The sequence below is a fragment of the Psittacula echo genome, assembly GCF_963264785.1.
Source record: "Psittacula echo genome assembly, chromosome: 3".
In the NCBI taxonomy this organism is placed as follows: Eukaryota; Metazoa; Chordata; class Aves; order Psittaciformes; family Psittacidae; genus Psittacula; species Psittacula echo.
In genome coordinates, this window is record NC_137736.1 from 6,591,455 (window position 1) to 6,614,147 (window position 22,693).

The window sequence follows — 22,693 nt, forward strand, 5'->3', positions numbered from 1 at the left end:
CTCGGCAGGCAAAACTGTTCTAAGGGGATATCAGTTTTACATTTTTCACTTGTGTTGAAAAAAGAAACCCAAACCACACATCAATGGCTTTTAAATTTGATACTGGTCTGGCTTCAAATAAAAAGTTAGTTATCTGTCGTTTTTACAGTTTCTAAATGACTGAGTCAACGTGATGCCAGACAAACTGTATAGAACATAAAATCAGGACACTAACACCTCTGTGTTTATATCATACCCAGAACCAAAATGGGCAGCAACACTACAAACCTCCTTGCCAAACCTAATATGCATTACCGCCCGCTATGGCATTTCAGGTACGATGGAGCAGGATCACCTCCAAATGATAATCTGATCTCCATGGTCTGCTGACCGTGATACTTCACACAAAGCCAGCAGCCAGGCTGCAGACACGGAACTGCAAATGTAAACCTTCTTGATGCAATCCAATAGTAACAACCCTTGGTACCCTGCATGAAATTTGTACTGAAGGCACCAGGTGTCTGAAAATCCCATAACCCATTTCCCCAAAGTCCCTTTCCTCTCTGTTTGAAACAGAGAGCTGGTTATGGAACCACTTAACAACCTTAGTCCTGCTCAGAGACTTTTACTTTTGGGGGGGTGACACCCCCATCACAGCAAACATTTATCCAAGTGCTCCTTCCTAAAGAAGGGATCCTTCAATGCTCACAGGCTACCTTGAGTGGTGAAATTGAAGAGTGCAGGTTTCTCTCGCCCATTTGGTAACTTGACGTTTGGGTCCCGTAGTTCATCGAAGAAAGAGTGCGCACAGGCCTCCAGGGGAGTCAGGCGGGCAGTGGGGGTGTACTCCAACAGACGGCTACATAGCGCGATTGCTTCTGGTGGAGTGCGGGGCCGGAAGACCTAAAACAAGACAAAAAGAGAAAACAAGCCAGGAGAAAACAGGTTGTCTGGGTATGTTTCTTTTCCGTGCTGACCAGAAGCAAGTCAGAGCAATTAAACCTCTCATTGCCCAACAAGCTGGAACAAACAAGTTGTGATTTGTGCTAATCAAAGTCCTCCAGTATGCATGGGAAAATCCAGTTCCTGGGGTTGAGAAAGGGTTAATTGCAACGTCTTGCACTAGAGTGAAGGTGCAATGCCAGCAAGAGACGTCATGAGAGCGCACTCAGAAAAACAACTTGAAGAATGAAGGGGAAACTCATTCAAAAATCATGATAAACACAGAGGTGCTTCCAGCCATGCACATGGGGTGGAGTGGAGGTGGGGAGGAGGGTTCAAATGAGCAGGATTCACTGAATGTAAAAACTGAATAAGGCCCTTGCTATGGTCTCAGGTTGGGGCTTTTTTTGGCCAGAGAATGAAGTCTTAGTAACATGGACTTCTGCAGGCAGGCAGGTCAGATTGTTGCTATGGAGGCTGCTGTTCAACTTTGGAGAACAACAAGGAAAGCACGGGTGGGGTGCAGGAAATGTCTTAGCTCTAATTTGCAAGTTACTTCTTCCGTGACCTTATTCTGGCAAGTCATTCCCATAAGTTTATTGGGATAATTCCTGCACATTTGGTATTTGTAAGGACAGCTGAAAATTGCGTCAAGAGAACCTACTATTTTACTCTAACAGATTTTTACCTTGAGTGATTACAAATAGGAGCTCTTTGCTGCAGCTTTGTTTCAATCCTCTAAGAACAGTCCTACCCACCACTAATCACACCCCCATCTTCCTTTCTCATTATGTCAAAAGCAAAATATGAGTTAAAATGACATAGATGGTCCCTTCAACTACTGCCTTGCCATGTTGCAAGTGATATGCAGGCTGAGGAAAAGGGAGTGGGGCGGTTGCAAGTGTTAAATTCTGATGCCAGCATTTTTGGTAAAAATGGAGCTAACCCAAAATGCTTTTGCCCCACTGCAGGTGAACCCAAGCCACACAGCACCAAGGAGCAAAACAAGAGAAAAATACAATTCAGTGCAGGACATGCTCATTAATCACAGATGAGGAACTCGCACAGGCACTTCTTAAGTAGGTTTTAAACCAAAGACACATATGCTGTCTTGAATGAGAATCAAACACAAATGCTAAGTTCTCCAGAGACTGAGATTTTATCCCCTTGGTGCCCAGCTGGCTCGGGAGCACCCAGGACCGCTGCAGTGCGTGCTGTACTGACTGGTATGGCAGGGAATCCTGACTCGGGGAGCCAAAGAGCCAGGTACCCAAAAAGCACAATTGACTTCTACTGCGGTATTGCAAAACAAGCCAAAAAAGTTTTCACATGAGGCCTATACTGACAAAAAGAAAGGCATTAGCTTAACACTGCTGGCAAAGAACCTCCGCTGACCACTGTGCCGTGAGTGTACAGAGGGGCAGGAGAAGCTGCTTTTGCATGCTGCTGGCAGAGCTTGGGCTGCTGACCACAGTGCACAGTGGATGCCAGTGTCACTCCCAAGGCACAGCCTGACCAGAATAAAATCTCTAGCACACAAAAAAAAGGAGCTCTTTTCATTTTTTGCCCCTCACTAAGTAGCACAAATGAGTTTGTCTTGAGGTAAATCCACACAAGAGAAGTTGCTCGGTATTTAATGTGAGAGTAAAACTATCGAGATCTCTCTCATGAACCTTCACACTGATGTTTTAACAGGCTTGATTTACTACAGCTTGAGACTGAAGTACTTGACTCTTGGCTGTGTTTTTCCCTCAGGACAGCTCACGTATCAGCTATTGTACAGGTTTTAAAAAGGAAAAAAAAAAAAGAGAATAGTTTTCCTTAAAGCAAGGATGAAAAGTACCTTGAGCACATTAGACAGCAGTTACCAATCTGCCATCTGTAGGACTGCTCCTTTGTCCACTCAAACTCATTTTCAGTGAAACCCTAGCACCTGTTTCCTAAACCCTGTTGAGAACTGTTCAGCCTACCTTTGACTCTGAAATGAGTTACTTGGGGTTGGCAGGTCCTGAAGCCTGCCCTGACTGCTTCAAACCAGGGATGGGGGGAAGAAATAAATGGAAAAGGAAGGCCTTGCACGGCCTCCCCTACAACAAGCGGTGACTAACATGAAGTGAGTTACGGTCGGTACTCATCTCATCTCTGTCACCTTGCATGGGACAACATTTGCCTGGCTGCAGCCTCAAAGATGTGGTTTGAACTCAAATATTCCACTTTTTCAAGGCTAGGCCTAGTAATTTGAGAAAATGTTTAAGTACATACCCGTACTCCTGAGGTGAAATGTCCTGTTCCTGACGAGTCCTAAAGATGATAATGCAGTGAAATAATCCAAACAGGGGGAGTCAATCCAAAAGAGAATAGTCCAGCAAGGAAAAATATAGCCAATATTATAAGAAATCCATGGTGTGGGGGACATAGAAAATGTTTATACAATTAGAAACTTTAAACATCAGTCTCCATAGCAGCAAGTCCAACTTCACCACAGTGTATGCCAAAAAAATCGATTGTGCAATGGTGAGGCATAGTATAGAAACATTTCTCTATTAAATTTATGTTCCAATGCCAGTGCATTTACTAAAAAAAGAAAAAAAATTGAAATCAAAACTCTAACTTGAACTAAAAAGGGTAATTGAAATTCCCATCATAAAGAATTGTCAGTCCTCGGTCCTGGATATAAACGTTCACAGACAAATGGGGCCAGGTTATTTTGTCCCCAGAGGTGCATCCCATTGGTAAGTCTGTCCCAGAGACACAATGTCAATTTTGGGTGGTTTTGGTTTTTTTTCCCAAAAGTACCCAATCCCCAGCAATTTGTAATTTGTGCTGAAGAGAAAGGAAAAATCCGAGAACTCTACTTTTGAATTTGGATGCTTTTAATTTGCGTGAGCTATGAGTGCCTCAGGCCGCCGCGGATTATTCTCCATTTTGGATTGACTTCCCCCGCCACTGGATTTTGTTTGCTGGCGTTATCTCTTTAGGATTCTTCAGGAACTGGACGTACCACCTCAGGAGTGCGGGTATGGACTGAATTGCTCTCTATTGCGGGTTTATTTCCCCTCATACCCGTCGCACCCGTTACTTAAATTTTTTTCCCCTCAATTTGTCCCCTCCCGCCTCCCTTTCGAATAACACCCTGAGAAATAAAAGCAAAACCCCCTGCGGTCTTTTAGTTCTTCTCACTCAACACAGTTCCACCAGGAAAGCTGTCCAATTCACCCACGGAGAACTACACGAGTGGCTGCTGCCCGCGGCAATGGGTACACCAGCACTTCCATGCCACGGAGCGCCAACGTCAGGGCAATGCCGGGCTGGCGCTCCGTGGTGGGAAGGGGTGGGAGGACAGGCAGACAGTGGGACCTGTCAGCCAGGAAGCCCCTCGGGTGTACGGCTCAGCAGGAGTATTGGGTCTCTGTAGTTCTCAGTGAGGGAATTGAGTTAGTAAATAATCCGCGGATTATTTTTAGTCTGCGGACTAAAATTTAGTGCACGGACTAAAATCCGGCCCATAGAGCAAAGTCTGTCTCGGTCTAAAATACATCTGGGTGAAAGCAAAAGAGAAATTAAAAATAATAATAAAGAAAGGAAGAAAAGAAAAAAAAAAAAAGAAAGAAAAAAGGAGAAAGGAAAAATAAAGGAAAACAAAGCTAAGTGCACAAAGTAAAGTGTTTGGGCGGACTAACATTTAGTAGGCAGACTAAATATGGCCGGGCAAAAGGCACAGCAAGTCCACAAACGAAAGGAAAAAGAACCAAAACTAAAACACTGACAGGAACTTTGAAAGCATTCCGATACTACCCCACCGGCGCAGCAATTCATTTTTCTAAAATGAAACAAGACCTTGGGTAAGGCTATTTGTCCACAGGAGGGACCGAAGGCTCAAGTTTTCATTTTAAAAAATGAACCTGTTTTGGAGATAAATAAATGCGGAAAAAAAAAAAAGAAAAAAAAAAGAAAAAAAAGAAAAAAAAAGAAAGAAAAAACAAAAAAAGGCTTTTACACATACAAATTTCTTCAAGGAAAATTTGCACTTGCAATAACTCAAACCCTCTTGTTTCTGCAAAGCAAATGAATTTCAGGCTGAGACCCAGGTCACTGGTTGTTTTTTGGGGTTTGGTTGGTTGGGGTTTTTTTTGGATGAGTTGCAAAAATCTCCATGATTTGGTCACGTCAGATGGAAACGCTGACTCAGCAGAGCCACGGCTTTTGGGGTTGGGGTTTTTATTACTGGCTTGGTTTTTTAGACTTTATTCCCCTTCAGATCCCAATAAATCTGTACCTCACCAAAAGGCTGAGGGACCAGTGCAAGTTCTTTCTTTGTTCAGGCATGCTGGTGACGCACAAATACTGACAGACCATATCAGCTAGACAGTAAGGTCAGACACACTCCTCTCTCCTTTCTACGTTACGCTGCCATCAATGCCATTTATTTTATACTACTTCCCCTTCATTTTTATGGAACTACCACCTTCAACATTTCAAACACGACTGCCAGGCTTAACTGCCCCTGGTGCACTATGTAGTTCTCAACCCTAAGCGACTTCAATTTAGATGAAGTCTTTGTGCACTAGCAGAGCAGTCCCATTTTATCTTGCTAATTTGAAATAGTTCCTACCAGTGTAGCAGAGTTCACACCCCTTCTGAATTTCATTTTATTTTTTGCACGCATGGAAAGATGAAAGAAAAAGGATAGAAAGCAGAGGATTCTCCTATTTTACTTCACTCACATCAGCATTCAGCTCTCAAATAAAACCACATGGGGCAAGAGCTAAGTATTGTTTTAACAGAATGGTTGCTCTGACTTTCAGTTCATTGACATTCTTCAGGCAGACTTCCCATGCACGACACGGAGCTCCGTCGTCTTGGTCTAATTAAGCCCCAAAGCCAAAGCTTCACAATGTTACACCAAGGTGCTCTTCTAGCCAGCGTGTATTAAAAGACATGATTTCATGCCATCAACCCCTGTGCGTTCTGCATGCAGATTGCGAATACTGCTCGCATGCTGTGCTCCCTAAGAAAGCAGAGGCTTCTGAAAATGACATCTGTTGCTAACGTATCAAGTTTGTGACACCATGGTTAAAAATTTCCTCACTGGCTTCAGAGACTCATTGGCTTTGCCAAGAACCACCCACACCACCAATTCAGGCTGACAGTCTGTGCACATCTCCTTTCCGTTTGTAAGCACATTTTTGATGGCACATGAATATTAGGTAAGAGACCAAGCACCTCCCTTCAACCAAAAGCTTGTACTGTTTACAAGCGAAGTCATCAGATGCAGGACACGACCCTCCTATCAACTCTTTAAATCTGCAATCACACAATATGATTACCACAACTTTATGACACGAATTATGCAAGTTTAATGTAATAAGGCTTATGATAAACACGACACATTCATAAACACAAAAGGAGGGGGAAGAGACACATGCAAGACAGCTCCGAGCTCTACCTGACACAAAGAAAGCCAAAGCTGTGGCTGCAACTCTGCCCTTGGGACTGGTCTTGTTCCAAGGGCCTGAGAATTTCAGAATGGGATTTCTGAAATACACCATTTGGCTATTTTGAAGTGCCTAAAACTCATAAGATACAAATGGAAGTTAAAAGAAGTCCACGATAGAGGCACTGGTGTTGGGAATTATTTCCTAAAAGCAGCTAAGAAATAGCAAAATGCCTGTTCAGTTAAGAATGCCTGTCAGATGGCACTTAGGGGAAAATGAAATAAAGACAGAAGGGTTAAGTGGCTTACAAATGAGCCAACAGAGAACTGGGAACAGGACCAGGAACCTGTCTCCAAAGCTACTTCTTGTTGAGACCACACACTTGTTACCGGGCTTCTTCTACTGAAGACCCAGTGGAGACAGAACGAGCTAGTGTTTATTACCCAGTGCATGTGCTCTGCTTCTATCAAGCTCTAAAGGAAAGCAACAAAGCTAAGCAGAACAAAACAGCTCCCCTTCTTCTCGGAGAGAACCCTCATAAACAGATCTCTGGAAGCACTCTCAGCCTCCATGTGAGAGCCGCTATGAACAGCCTAGACAGATGTGTTGCAACGGGACAGCTAAACAGATGGTACATTGCAGAAGACATGTTAAACTTAGCATCTGATTTCCGTAGTTGCACTGATGCAAATCATGCCTTAATGCTACATTCATGCTCACTCGTTTATTGTTAAGCAGTTCTTTCTTTACTGCATATAAATTGGGCAGAGGCAGGGTAATTTACCACCCAACAAACCTGGCTTCTTTTCTCATGCTTTAGATGGAGATAAGAGATTTACACTGTCAAAAATCATTGCTCCTACAAAAGGAACTGGAAAACAAGAGCTTGCCAGAAGAATTTGGGTCCTTTTTCTTTTAAGTTAGTCTCCAGCAGAGCTGTTTTCAGTTTTTGCCTGGAAAGTCATTACACACTAAAGAACTGTACTCTTCAGAAAGAGGTCAGGGCACAATTTCACAACAGGCACAAATCACCACCAGCAAGCGCGCTCCTCTCCTGGCCACGCACGTCTGCCCTGGTCCCTTGTCCCACCGCTTGCAATCTGGGCTGAATGGTCAGCCAGGTGAGAAAGGCGATTCAAATCCTGAACATTCATGTTATTTAAGAGGTTTCTGCTACTATACGAACAATAATGCAGAAGAGAGGCATCAGGAATATGCAGGTGGGAGGCAGAAAACTGATCCTGCTCCAAGATGGATTTAGGCCATCTAACTGCACCCAAAGAAACATCGCATCTCCGCTGTGCCTGTGTAGTTCTACAAAAGATCGGACCCCAATCTCAGAAAGAAAAGTTTGCATTTTCAGCTTTAATTCAAATGCAAGTCCATTTACCAGATTTCTGACAAAAGAATTTTCGCTGTCTTTTGTCATCAGTTATAATTAGAAGTGACAAAATGAGCTATTTCTACATTTTACTGTTTGGTATTCCTCGAATCTACAGTATGAGCAGTCACTTTGGAAGCATTACAAGCAAAACAATCTGCTTAAAAACCAGACAAGAACCAGGAGAGCAGGAGTAGGACAGGATGAAGACATAAAACTGATTCTGGAGGGTGGAAAAACATGGTCATGAGAGAGAGACCAGACTCTTTACGTCCCGGTCCCAAGGGGGGGGGAAGACAACAGAACTGCCTGCTACAAGCACAGAAAAAGACAACATTCAAATAAAGCAATTAGTATGGTAAATGTACACAAAGAATACACAAACATGGAAGATACTCAGACTAAAATATTTACCAAATATTTTAGAATATTTGCAGGAATTATTTAATAACACAGGCAGAAATAGGGATCCTAAAGTCAACATCCAGAACTACTGTATCATACAACCAACCAACTGTGGTTCTGCACAACTTCAGCTGCAGCCAGGAGTAGCTAACTGCTTTGGAAAAGTGCCAGAAGTGATGAGCTAGAGCCCGAAGTGTCATCTTAGATGCCGTTTCCCTCTGCTATAATAATTTAGATTGAAGAGACAGACAGAAGAGCATCCTGAACAGCAAAAATATAAAATTTTTGAATAAAAAAGAATGAAAAAGGAAGCACTTATAAAACTAGGAGAGACCCTGCCCTCATCTGCTGCAACTTTATTGTGACGGCAAAGTGCTGCAGAGAAAAGCCTTTGTACGTTCATCCACAAGAGTGCACTGCAGAAGGGCAGAGATGCTCAAAACCGATGTAGACATGACAGTTTCTCTCTCTCTTCCACTGTTAAACAAATGACTCCTGTCTTTTTCCATCTCAACACTGACTTGGAAATTATGATTCAGACTCCAGCTCGCTATAGATTTGGGGATGGTGAATGAAGCCATTCTTTTGAGTACACTCAAGCTTATCTCACCAACTGTGTACTTTAAAAGTGCCTGCATTCTTAAACAATCTGGCAAGTATCTTCAGAACAGGAGAAACAAAGGCCACTGAACTACAGCATGCTTAAGAGATGCACTGTCCATTTTAAAGAGCTGCCTGCAGTGGAAACTCCTTCCATGTCTCCACAGTGGAGACAAGGCAGAGGTTATGATTTGACTAAAGAAAACAACCTTTGCTGATATGATCTGTTGCGCTGTTCTGCCATCACCAACCACGGACATGCTTGGAGCTCAGTAGATAAGTCAGTTCATTATAATGCCATTAACAACAAATGTGGAACTATCTTGGGTGGGGAAAAGAAAATAAATCCACGTGAGTCATCTCCCCCATGCAGAAGAGACCTAAACTACATAATTATATTGCATTTGCTATGATCTTACTCAAATGAGATCGTTCACTAGCTGGATGCAAGGAGAAAGGCGGGCCGGCATACATGGACATTTTTTCATGTTTCTGGAAATAATCACAGCGCTGTCTTTGTTTTTCAAAGCCCCAAGGATTTGAGATCTGAAGGTAGCATCTGAGTAATGCTAGGATAAAGGCCAGCTGTACTGGGGCCATGGTAAGCAATGCCTATCTAACACAAGCTTACGAAGCATGCATTTAGACCTTTTGTCAGTCACCCTACTGTCCCTGCCCCTCTCCAAAAGGGCTGAAAAAGGCCTCAGAGAAAGCGCATCTCCAAAGCTGAACTTCGACAGCCCTGCGATGTACAACCTTGCACTTGATCCCAGATTTTCTTCTTGGTTTCCAGTCACACATTTATAAAATATAGATGAAGCTTAGTCAGAAGAGAAACAACTATAAAGTTTAGGAGCAGAGACCAGAATGTACTTCCAAGAAGAAAGAAGGCTCAAGGAACTGAGGCAGCTGAAAGACACAGAAGGAAAGTTCTGACCTAGTAAGAACAGCAGCAGCAAAGCCTCCAGAAAGGGTAGTAGCTCTTACTCGGTGATGTTGTGGTTTAACCCCAGCCAGTAACTCAGAACCATGGAGCCATTCCACTCACCCCCTGCTTTGGGCAGGATGGGGAGGAGAATCGAAAGAACGTAAACCCTACGGGTTGAGATAAGAACAGTCCAATAACTAAAATACAATATAATACTACTGATAATAATAAGGGAAATAACAAAGGGAGAGAATATAAAACTAAAAGGAGAAAAGGGAAAAAACAACATCAATAAACCCAAGTGATGCACAATACAATTGCTCAGCACCCGCCGACCGCTACCCAGCCCAACCCGAGCAGTGACCTTGGCCTTCCAGGTAACTCCCCCCAGTTTCTATACTGGGCATGACGTGCTGTGGTATGGAGTACCTCTTTGAGTAGTTTGGGTCAGGTGTCCTGGCTCTGCTTTCTCCCAGCTTCCCGTGCCCCTCCTCACTGGCAGAGCATGAGACTGAAAAAGTCCTTGACTGGAGTAAACAATACTTAGCAACAACTAAAAACATCGATGTGTTACCAGTGTTGTTCTCAGACTAGAGGTCAAACACAGCACTGCACCAGTGAAGGAGAAAAATGGCTGTTACACTGAACCCAGGGCAAGTGAGCTGATACAGCTGGAAAAAATGGACAGGCAAACAATTGTGTGTCTAAAAGCCTACCCATTTTTTTCCTGATCGCATCAGTCAGTCAAAAGATATTCCCAGCCCTTGTAAGACAAGCCCTTGCTTCTCTTATAACTTTATGCTACTTACTCGCTGACCAAGGCAGACAAGTAGGATGTACCTCCACGAATACAAAATATTCTATACTAAGTGAAAACAAATGAAGGTCAGGATGAAAAGAACAGCTACATTACTAAATTAACCACTCCGGTATCCTAAGAAGAACCAAAATGTCCCAGATTCCTCCTTTGGGGCTGGGGTTGTGGGGTGGGGTGCCAGAAGAAGAGGGAAGTCCCATTTTGGAAGAGCTATTTAAAAGATTCCTGGAAAGTTCAGATTCTCTTTTCTTTTGTTAGCCAGGGACACAGTGAACTCCCATCATCATCTGCATCACGCGCAGAACTGGTATAAAAACATGCATGTGCTTGGGCAACACAGAACTATACTGGAGAGAAGACAGAGAGGCCTCTGTATGTTTTATACTGAGAGATTCCAGCTTTTAAGTTGCAAAAGTACTTCCATTTCAAATTGTCAACAGACTGAAAAACCAGTCCAAGAACAGCTTGCACTGTGAACTCACGTTATTGCTGCAGCATGGAAAGATACTGAGTGCTAGCTTGACTTCTCTCCTAATCTATGAAGAAGGATCACAGTTAGTTTGAAATCTCTGTCTTCATACTACTACATCACTTTGAATATCAATACTGTATTCGGATGATACCAATCCATTTCTACTGAAAAATCTAAGATACATAGAATCATAGAATAGTTAAGGTTGGAAAGGACCTTAAGATCATCCAGTTCCAACCCCCCTGCCATGGGCAGGGACACCTCCCACTAAACCATGCCACCCAAGGCCTCATCCAACCTGGCCTTGGTCACCACCAATGATGGAGCACTCACAACCTCCCTGGGCAACCCATTCCAGTGCCTCACCACCCTAACAGTAAAGAATTTCTTCCTTATATCCAATCTAAACTTCCCCTGTTTAAGTTTTAACCCGTTACCCCTTGTCCTGTCTCTACAGTCCCTGATGAATAGTCCATCCCCAGCATCCTTGTAGGCCCCCTTCAGATACTTCAAATTTCCATAAACCTGCTCAAAATTCCAATTTAGGCTTGAAACTGAATGAACCTAAGAGACAATATTCCTAAGGACGAGTCAAGGAATACTGACTCATCCTTATTCAGTTTCAATTTGCCCAGCTCTTTAAAAAAGCCAGAACCTATTTCATTCTGCTACAGCACCAGCCACCATTCTGCTTCACGTAGCACATAACAGCAAATGTACCTGACGGTAAAGGCTTGTGCTTTTGACACTGAAACCTAAAGTTCAGGTCCTTGCTGGCAACTACCTGTAGCACTCTAGTTACATGCATAGTTATAACAAAAGAAACGTGCACTTTCACTTCCTCAGTTGTTCCTTTTCTATTCATTAGACAGCTGGGTCAGCAGTGCTTTTTCTCCCACACTTTACCGAAGCTGCAAGAGGATGCACATGCCCACTGATGTGCCATCGCATTATGTCAATACAGTTGGGTAAGGAAGACCAATTCTCTGTAACACTACCACTTAAATCCTTCAGAGCTCATCATGCTCCAAGTGTTGAAAGGCAAGGATCTTTAGAAGTAACACACTGAGAGAATGAGTACCATTACCAACAACATGCTGGATAATCCATTTTGCTAATTTAGCATTTGTAGAATTAGAAAAGTACAGATCTCACAAATGAAGTATCATGTAACGCAATTGTAATAAGCTGGTTTAAATGCTATTCTACACCCAGCCAATGCCAGAAGAAGAGTTGTGTGCAGAATGACTCAAGAATCAAAAGCTATGTTGCAAGCACAGCTCCCCAAAACTGATTCTGCCCTAATCAAGAATGCAGATTTGATCTTGTGGCAAGCTCCTCTCAATTCTTTGTAACTGACTTAGTTTCACTTGTGATCCTTTAGAATGACCAAAAAAAATTCATATGAAAGAAAGACTCCAGAAGGAAGTCTCATTTTTTTCTTAAAGCTTCTGTTTACCAGATGATCTCTGTTGTGGTCTAAGTGACCATCAAGTGCATAGAGATTCTTAAAAGATGATTCAGGCAGAAGATTAGTTGCATAGCTAGCTTAGATGCTCGCTTAACTCTGTGTCCTCCAGATCATCTCCGCACTCCTACTCCACTGCATATAAATTTAACCCACTCCCGACCCAAACACCTTCACTGCAGGAATTCAGATGTGCCCCTAATATTGAGTACTCTAAGTCTTCTGGACTTACGATTCTCCTGACTTTAATGCTGATGCAATTCAAAACTGCAGAAATCACTCCCAGGGATTTCATTTGCCCTAATGTATTCCCTTGTTAACATATAGTATTAAAAAGCCTTGCTGGATTTACTGACCTCTTATACTACTATAAATCATTTAAACGACTCAAAGAAACTCTGATACGGAAATGCAAATGAGAGATCAGTCGGTAAAAGGAAAACTGAAGTGGCACATAATTCATTGGAGGATCTGTCACAATAATAGTGACTAGCAGTACCTGGCCTGGCATGTACCTATCAGGTACATGCCTGCTATCAACTATCTCTAATTAGTTTATCCAGAGTTTCTACTACCACAGAGCATTTGGTCCAAAAGAGCCTGACCTGGACACGTGCTCAGCTAGGAATGCAAGCCTTCCACATACACACACTGCTTTCTTAGCAGAAGGAAACCTGAGTCTTTAAGATATGATGAGAATATACTGCAACTATATGAGACATTTCTCAAGCAGCAAAGAGAAAATGTTAACTACCCAGGGTTTAATTGCTTAAACCTCTGTATTTAACTTATTCCACAGCCGAGAGGCTAATTAAACCATTAATTGTTTCAGTGTCTCAAGTCAAACATTACTCATTCCTTGATATGTGGGGAAGATGGCTCAATTGTGTGGCAATATATTTGTTTCAGTACTAGCAGTTTACTCTTTGATCATGGAGGTTATAATATTGTTTGCATATACTGCAATAGTGTCTCCTTATGAAAGCTAGTTAGCCTTAAGAAAGCAAAACCAACCCCCTCAACAGCACCCCTATAGGAGTACAAATATAATAATAACTGTGAAAGAAGCAGTTGAGAAAGTGACTGTCAGCCCCTGTCACATTATGCACCAGCATTATGAAAGTGTCACACGTTATCACTGGAACATTCTCTCATTTATGGGTGACTTTTGTGAATATCAATTTATAGCATGACAGGATTTAAATATACTGCAATCTGCTATAGACACATTACTAAAAAAACCCCTTCAACACCTGTAGGCAACCTCAAAAAACCCCAGACCAACAGATATTACAGTGCTCTGCTTCAATAGCTTCTTCTCCTTTTCAACATCAAAAGTTACCGGGTCCCCAGCTTAGTTAGAGTGCCCAGTTTAGACTGAAAGCCAGTCACCAAGCCACTGAACTCCTTCAATTTTTACTTTCACATGTCTTTATTAGTCAGTTCATATAGACTCACCTTAGTCCATGGATGTGCCTTAATCTGAGGGAATTTGAATTCAGTATAGTTCGGATTCATTTCTCTAATTTGCTCCCTTGTAGGCGTTCCCAGAACCTAGACAAGAGAGAGAAAAAAAGGCAAATCATTTAGATATGCTTCATAGTCATATGGTAATGAAGAGCTCAGTATAACCCATCATACATTGAGACAACTGAAGTCAATCTGTGTAACGAGTAAGTTAATACAGTGTTTAGAACAAAACAACTGAACTTTTGCAGAACTGTTAAAGTTGGAAGGAACCTCCCTGTCCTGGGAGCTTCTGATCCAACCCCCCGGCTCAAGCAGGGTCAGCTGGAACTGGCTGCCTAAGACCATGTCCCACTAGGTTTTTAGCATCTCCGCAGAAGGAGACTTTACAACCTCTCTGGGCAACCTGCTCCAGCCTTTGACCTCCCTCATAGGAAAAAGAGTGGTTTATAGCATTCAAATGAATTTTCACTTGTTTTACTTCATGCCACTGCCCCTTGTCCAGCCAGCAGGCACCACTGAGAAGAGCCTGGCTGTTTCTTCTCCATTCCCTCCACCAGGTGTTTTATACACACTGATAAGACCCCCCAAGCCTTCTCTGCTTCAGTGCCAGCTCTTGCAACCTCTCCTATGACAGATGTTTCAGGCCCTTAATCATCTTTGCAGCCTTCGTTCCAGCTTCAGTAGTCTCTTGTTTGCAGTTCAGTTCATACTCCAAGCTAAGTGCCAAAAGTTTAATTATCTTCCACAGTCTTTCATGAAATTCAAGCACCTTTCTCAAACTTAGTGATATTTCAATGGCGAAGAGAGCTCACTCTAATTACTGTTGTAAAACAGTACTGCCAAACACATCCTGGGACTGCAGCTCGCTGCATATGGCTGATGAGGGATCAGACCAGTAGCACAGATTGCATTTTACAAGTCATGAACCTCTGATGGGCCACTTACTGCTGAGGGGAGCCAGACAGGTTCTCCCCCCACCCCAAATTGTGTGGTTTTGGTTGTGGTTCCCCGTCCCAGTATTTCCGCATGGAAGATAAACTTAGTTTAAACCTAACCTGGAAGACCAGCCCTGGTCTACTTTTACAACTTTGTATTTCTCCTTCCCAGAACCTGTACAATGCTATTCTTACATGCAAATGAGTAGTTGTAGGAGAAGTAACACACAACCGCACACCTCTTTGTTGGGGTGGATAGATTTTGCAAAGGATTTCGGAAATCCCTTCAGGGAATAAGCCGTATATATGGCATTAGTCCTTTCTGTTCAGTTAGCTCTAAGCATAAGAGAGCCATTGCCTTCTACCCATATATATATAAAAACTGCAAAGCCTGTTCAAGGAATCCTGTTGATTTCTGCCTGCACCCAGTTACTGGGTATCCTTTTGTTCTGCAGAGAGAAGTGAAGAGGGCTGCAGGCAGAGGAGCCACTCCTCCACGCTGAGCTCAGGTTCATCTTCCTATTGGAACCCTGTAGCCACGCTACTCTCAGCCCGTGACAAATCCCTCACCATAGAGATTAGCATAATGTTACCACCTCATCTCATGAGACTGCACTGTCACCAGCAGGAAACGAATGATCTACAACATGACGTTAGCACTCTACCTTACTGCTTGATAAAGAAGCATTTGATTACATATTCTGGTACCGAACATTTTCATTCTGTTAGAGTAGTGGAGATCACACAAATGCACTCTAAAGACTCAGGTAAAGGGGGAAAAGAGCAAGTTAATTGCTGCTTAATTAATTTGTGCAAGAGAGGAACTATCATCAAGTATTATGAAAGGAACTTGGCATCTATTATTTACAACACGAGCTGTACAACACAAACGAAAACACCTACACACAAAGCAATCTTTTGATTAAACAGTAGCAGCAGAGGAAATAAACCCTGCAGCTTGTTCAGGCAGTTGCTTCTTGGATAAGAGATTTAACTGACAAGTATGAAATGAATGACCACATAACTCCTACCTTCCCATTGCTAACCAGCATTTAAGTCCTACCTACTTTCTCTAAAAGGGTTAACTTTGGAGCTGAGAGTTTTCTGTGCATGTCTGAAAATGCTGCTTTCCTCAGGTGGTAGAAAAGGGGGTGTTTGCAGGGTTCTGTGGATTTTGCTCAACTTCCAAAGGAAAAAGAGTTGACAGGAAAACATGCCCTTTCCCTGCTGGTTTTCTGTCTGGCATTGGCCACCCTGCTGCCAGCCCTGCCAGGAGGGTGCTACTTTGAAAGCTTTGATGACCATCAAAGTTTGCCAGTTGTAAAAGATAAGGAGATTTCACTCCTGCAAATATTATTTTCATCCTGGTTCAGGACAAAAGCCATTTCCAAAACCGTGGAAGTATTTTTAGTTAGTTAAATTAACTTCCTGAACAATTAGGGATAACTTGTATTGCTCTCCCACCATTTCCAAAGGCTACGTTTTAGGCCTCCCTAGTATAAACAGGACTTCATAAAAAGCATGGTTACCTTCTTTACCCTCTTCCTCCTCCTCCAAAATTCCTTTAAATGCCTTCCTGAGAAGAGGCAAAGAGTAGCTGGGGTTTTTCTTTAAATATAGCCAAAATTCAGCAAAATGGCTCAGTTGCCAAGGCTGCTCAGAACAGAAGCCTACATGGTGCAAGTATCTTTATTTAAAGCCTGCCTGTAGCATTAGAGTGAACTCAGATGAGATAGGCAAGGGCAATGTCTCTTCATACACTATTTCACTAAAGACACAGCTGTAACTCCACATGACTGTCCCTGCCCACGGCAGGGGGGTTGGAACTAGGTGATCTTAAGGTCCTTTCCAACCCTAACTATTCTATGATTCTATGTTGGAAGGGAGCAACTCTTAAGCACAGGCTTCTAAGCAACAGTGCTGAAGGTCTCATGAATGCTTAGAAAAACAGGTACTGAAGAGAGATCATGCTAGCTGAAAGAAGAAATCAGTTCCATAGCAGCCTCTGACACACAAACTAACTGTACAAAAGGAAAAGCGACTTATATCAACCACTCAGTGTATTTACTTTACTCTCTGTGGATTCTAAAGTCCGACTGCGCTTCCAGTTTGTACTGAAGGCAGATTAGAGCAAAAATAAAACAAACCCCAAAACCTCTCAAAAACCAACCAAAAAGAACCCCCAAATAAAACAAAGCCAAAAAACCCCAAGCCCCATCCCCACCCCAATCTTCCCCAAAAACCCCAACCCAAAACCAAACAGAAAACACAGAGTAAATGAAAATAAATAATAAGAAGAATGGAAGTCTGTGACTAATTCAAATCACAATCCGAAAGAAAAACGTGGGATGAACCAACTGACAAGCTACAAAATTGTACCAGTACTTGACATATCTGGAAGGGATCTTGTAGTGGACCTTTCTTCAATGCACCAACACTGTCAGCTGCATGGTTTTGAAACTGTACCTCACTTACTCACACGGCGTTTTCAGTATATTAGGAATACATTCAAGTAACCTTGATGAGTAACAGCAGTCATTTAAGCTATTGCAAAATTGGGCAAAACTCTCTTCTGAAAGAAAACCCTGTCTGTATGTGACTGCTCTTTCCGTTTGAAATGCAAAGGAGAAGCATAAATTTGCACATTTTGGGCAGAATTACTCCATGAAACAGCTGCTCTTGCTATACTCCGAAAATACTGTGGAGCTGATGTTCCTTGGAGAGAGGTTTCACAGTATCACAGAACTGCTGAAGTTGGAAGGGACCTCTGGAGGTCTTCTGGTCCAACCTCCCTGTACAAGCAGCAATGGCGAGAGCTGGTTGCCCAAGACCATGGCAAGATGGCTTCTGAGTATATCCAAGGACAGAGATTTCACAGCCTCGCTGGGAAACAGGTTCCACTGTTGGACCACTCTCACATTAAAAAAAAGTCATCTACTTGTGTTCAGGTTGAATTTCATATGGTTTAACTTGTGTCCATTGCCCTCCTAACACAGGATACCAAAGCAGAGAGCATGGATCCTTCTTCTTTGCTCCTTCCCTTCAGGTATTTCTGTGCAGGGATTTTCCTGCAAATGAAGCCAACAGCTCAACTAGTTTTGCTCTTCCTTCCCAACTGTCAGAACCATCCCTTGAGTAAAACTAAAGAAACATCTACTACAATTAACTAGAGAATACACTTGCTGAGAAGACAGATGCTGCTCTGCTTCTCTTAGGACAAAAACTGATCAGAAAAGGTTTCCCAAGTATATTCTTAAAAGTTTTCCTTTGACATTAATCTGTAAATGGATGAAGCTCCTCAGATAGTTTTTATTCCAGGAACAGGTTCGTGAAGGAAGGGTAATGATACGTATATCAAGCAACTGAAGAAAAGCTACCACCTCCCAGTAATGGCATCCTTACCAAACAAGAAGCAGAGACCCATGAACCTGGAATAAACCCTGAATTTGATTACAAATAAAGATCTTCATTTTATGTTCTTCTAAGCAAATTTTAATAGGAGAATGATATTCAGCTCCAAAAGACACCTTAGTTACACCCCAGTACCAAAAACAGTGGCTGTCCATAACTGGTTTCACTGTGCAAAACTGCACCAAGTTATTTATGACCATACCCACACCATTGGGCAACACCAGACGAAGGGGCAACTGCAACAGTCCCAATGAGCCCCAGCAGAATAAAGGCCCTTTCTGACAAGCCATCATTACTGCTAAATCTTAGCCCAAATGTAAAAATCAGTTAAAAGCGCAAAGACACCAAGGGTTCAGAAGCTCCAGTTGGTAATGACTGAACTAGAGAGGGAGGAAAGTGGTTATTTTAATCAGAAGCCTCTAGAAAGCCACGGTTACATGGTGGTACAGTGATCTTCCCTGGGAAAACAGAGCAAGTTTATGAGGAATCGTGCTCCAGGAAGTCTGGTGTGCACGGCTTAGCAGATGGCATAATTAATACTTCCACAAACATGTCTGCACCTCTTCAGAAAGTTGGGAGAGGTGTGCCTAATAGTGATTGAGAAAATTCACAGTGTAGACATCTCAAGCAGTAAACACGGGTCAACTTTTGAATACGTCAAGAGGACTGTGGTAGAAAAGAAACTTGCCCATTTTATATACACTTTCTTTCAAAACACTCTCTTGTCAAACCAAATGAAAGCCAACTAAATATAGAGATTTCTTCTATTCACAAACACAAGAGCAGCTATACATCAGGAAGAGGAAGAAACCCATTGTCACTGCTGACATGACTATAATTGCTCATTAACGTTTTTACACTGCCTGCCTGCAAGCACTGGAAGTGCCGAATTACTTGAAGCACAGAACAGCCAAGTTGTGAGGTGGGGGGACATCAGGGAATTAAAACGCCAGGAGTCTTCCCTTAGGGGAAAGGAGAGAGGACTCATGTGAAAGCCTGCTGAGACAGGTCCACAGCACAGGACCACATCCAATAAAATGAAAGGCGTTCTCCTACTGCTTATTCTCCCGGAAGAGACGGCTCCTCTCTCCCCATTAACTACTGTGACTGAATTTGCTTTATTTCAAAAACTGAGCCCAAAATAGTACCTTGACATTTGAGCATGAGCCATATATTATAATTGCAGTTTATACTTAGCATCTGGCTCAGTAAAACTGTCAGAGACCAAAAAGTTACACATGGATAGGATTCCTGATACTATTGAGTTTGTCTTTTAATATCTTTTCTCCTCCTTTCCCCCCCAACCCAGAAAACTATAGGAAGATGGCTTCATTTCCCCTAAATGAGTATGAAATGCCAAGTTTTGTTGCAAGGAATAATCACTCAGTCCAGTAGAAACCAAAAACCCCAAAGCAGACACCCCGCAACCCCTTTCCTCTCATTTTCACAAGTCAGTTGATGCATCTCATACTCTTAAGATTACAGCATATGGAAAAAATACCTCTGGTGAAGACAACACAAGGCAGCTTGGCAGTTCCTGTCCTCCCTGTGTCCCAGGGCTGCTCAGACAATTCTTGCTACTTCTTTCTGCTGACAGATGAGTCTTTCTTTCTTTATTTTCAATTTTGAGGGGAGGAGGAGAAAGATACTAAACAGAACCTTTCAGAAGATAGTAATTATCTTGGAAACAAAACCATTATGCGTAAGAGATTCCCTTTTTGCAAAGGGAATAAGAAAGTAACCATTGCCTACAGGAATCGCGGTTCAAGATGCTTTAGTTTGGGAAGGGATATCCCAGCCAGTTTTAATTTGCTCGTTTCAGGGTGCTGTAGAGCTGGGGGTGGGCAGGAATGCCCCTAAGCTTTCACAGGGGGCATGGCAGGCCTGAAGACACCCCTGCTGCACTGCAAGCTGTGTGCACAAGATCGGAGATTTATGGAGTCTGCCCCGACTGCCTCCCAAAAAACCCCTCTTGTGGTCGAAGAGATCCTTCTTTCCAGCTGCATCCAGCTCAGCTGAGCATATTTCCGAAGGGGATGTCACTCAAAAGCCAGCAGGGGCATGAATTTTAATGAATGTATTGGGTTACCCACTTGAGATATTCCCAGCAGTGGGATAACCTAACATCAGAATAGCTAGCAAGAGCTAAAAATAAGGAGGAAGAGTCACCATTCGAGATCAAACTTTGGAAAAAGCACAGCACATGACTTCTCTCCTGTAATAGCGTAAGAATTCAAGAAGAATGTACTTGGGTTAAATTATTTCTTCAGATGGAACTCCAAGACAGTTATTTCCTCATATCAAGTATCATTTTGTCAGGGTAAGTGGTCAAAGATCAATCTCTCCCAGCCAGACTGAGAACATCTGGAAAGGCTGTCTTTAAAGAAATAAGAACAAGAGAAAAAAAGCAGCTAAGAAAGGGACCGTCTCTTGATTCACGATGAGCAATGATGCTGTGGTTCTAGAAGGGCACAGTTTTTCACAGCAGTCTGAAAATACGCCATAGGCCTGGAGAAGCTCCAGGTACAACTGGATGGAGGAGATCATGCAAGACTGAAACGAAACTACACGAAGACTGCTGAAAGCAATTCAGAATCTGACAAAAGCCAAGAATGCTTCTGACGCTGCAAGGGACTGTGGATGTTGGACATGCAGCCTGCAGGAAGGACAAGCCGTACCGACTGACACAGACCAAGAATTCTGTCTTCATAAACACAGCTACCGAGGGGATGTCACCAAGAAGTGCACGAGAAGGAAGGACTAGTTTAATGCGATGGCATTTGGAAGTTACTCTCCAACCTAACGCAAAAAACTCCATACCCAGGTGTAACATCCAAGTGCTGTGTTGTGAAATGAAGTCTGAACAATCAAAGCTGAGTAAGCAACTGAAGAGACAACTGGAAAATTTATGTTGGCTCAAGTTCTATGAGAGTGACTGTGACTCAGTCATCCTGAACTGACAGGAAGCAAGAGAAAAGTTTCTAAGCTGACCTCTCCTGCAGTGGAATCAAGTAAATTTAAGGGATGAAAATCATGTGTTTCCAAATGGGTGGATAAATATTTTACTACAGCTCTTCTGGGGGAGTTTATTGCATTTTCTGTGCCCTTCAGTTTCAGACAGTTCCAAGGAAAGCATCTGAAAAGAACAACTCCAAAGCAGTTGAACAGCAGCTCACAGGTTCCAACCTGCAGCCTACAAAATTCACTGCCATTCTGCAACTCTCAGATCCCACAGCTCTGCCTCTCCTACAGCCAGCTAGCATTAAAGTAAGTCTGTGTAACATTAAAAGCTTTAAATAGCAGTATTCTATGGCAGCAAATGGAAGAGGTGGTCACCATCTGTAAACACTTTTTTTTAAAGGAATCCTATATGGAATTTAATACAACCTCATGTTTTATGTTGTGCCCAGGACTTCACATTTCTGGCAACTTTTATGCTGCAGAATTGCACATGTCTTCAACTGTATTGAGGCTACAAAAGCCTAAAGTTCCTCTCCAGTTTTCTTGTAGGTCCCCTTTAGGTACCAGAAGCATGCTATCAGGTCTTCCTGAAGCCTTCTCTTCCCCAAGCTGAACCAGCCCAGCTGTCCCAGAATATCCCCAGAGCAGAGCTGCTCCAGCCCTTGCAGCATCTCCATGGCCTCCTCTGGACTCGCACCAACAGCTCCATGTCCCTCTTGTGTGGTTGCCCCAGAGCTGGATCAGGACTGTGGGGGGGGTGTGTCTCCCCAGAGAGAATCCCCTCCCTCCACCTGCTGCTCACGCTATGGGGGTGCAGCCCAGCAAACAGGGGGTTTCTGGGCTCAAGCACACACTGAAGCCGGCTCATGTTCAGTTTCTCATCGATCAACACCCCCAAGTCCTTCTCCACAGGGCTGCTCTAAATTTCCTCTCTGCCCAACCTGTAGCTGTGCCTGGGATTGCCCCGACTCAGGTAAAGGACCTTGTACTTGGCTTGGTTGAACTTCATGAGGCTGGCATCAGCCCACCTCACGAGCATGTCAAGGTCCCTCTGAATCACATCCCTTCCCACCATAGCACATCAACCAAACAACACAGCTCAGTGTCATCACAAACTTGCTGAGGGTGCATCAATCCCAGTGTCCATGTCACCAACGAAGATGTTGAACAAGATCAGTCCCAATAGCGACCCCTGAGGAACAGCACTTGCCACTAATCTCCACTTGGACATCAAGCCATTGATCATAATTCTGTGTGCAGCCATCCAGCCCATTCTTTATCCCTCAGGTGGTCCATCCATCAAATCCATGCCCTTCCAGTTCAGAGACAAGGATGTTGCACCAGACTGTGTCAAATGCCTTCCACAAGTCCAGGCAGATGGCGTTAGCCGCCCTCCCCTTATCCACCAATGCTGTGACCCCATCACAGAAGAACATCCAACTGGTAACAGCTTCTAGCAAACTTTGAACCCAACCACAGTCTTTGCTTG

At 43.1% G+C, this 22,693-nt stretch overlaps 1 protein-coding gene across 5 annotated transcripts in view; it reads right to left on the reverse strand.

The window, feature by feature from the left end:
• GSK3B (glycogen synthase kinase 3 beta) overlaps positions 1-22,693 on the reverse strand; it is a 150,468-nt gene that overhangs the window by 17,636 nt on the left and 110,139 nt on the right. For all 5 annotated transcript variants that reach the window (XR_013956386.1, XR_013956387.1, XR_013956388.1 and 2 more), the window contains exons 8-9: positions 13,886-13,981; positions 696-882 (exon numbers count right to left, since the gene is read on the reverse strand). Coding sequence is in view for 2 of the 5 variants with exons in the window: in XM_080612583.1 (XP_080468709.1) it covers positions 696-882; positions 13,886-13,981 (283 nt within the window). In the remaining 3 variants the exon portion in view is untranslated. The remainder of the gene's footprint in view (positions 1-695; positions 883-13,885; positions 13,982-22,693) is intronic.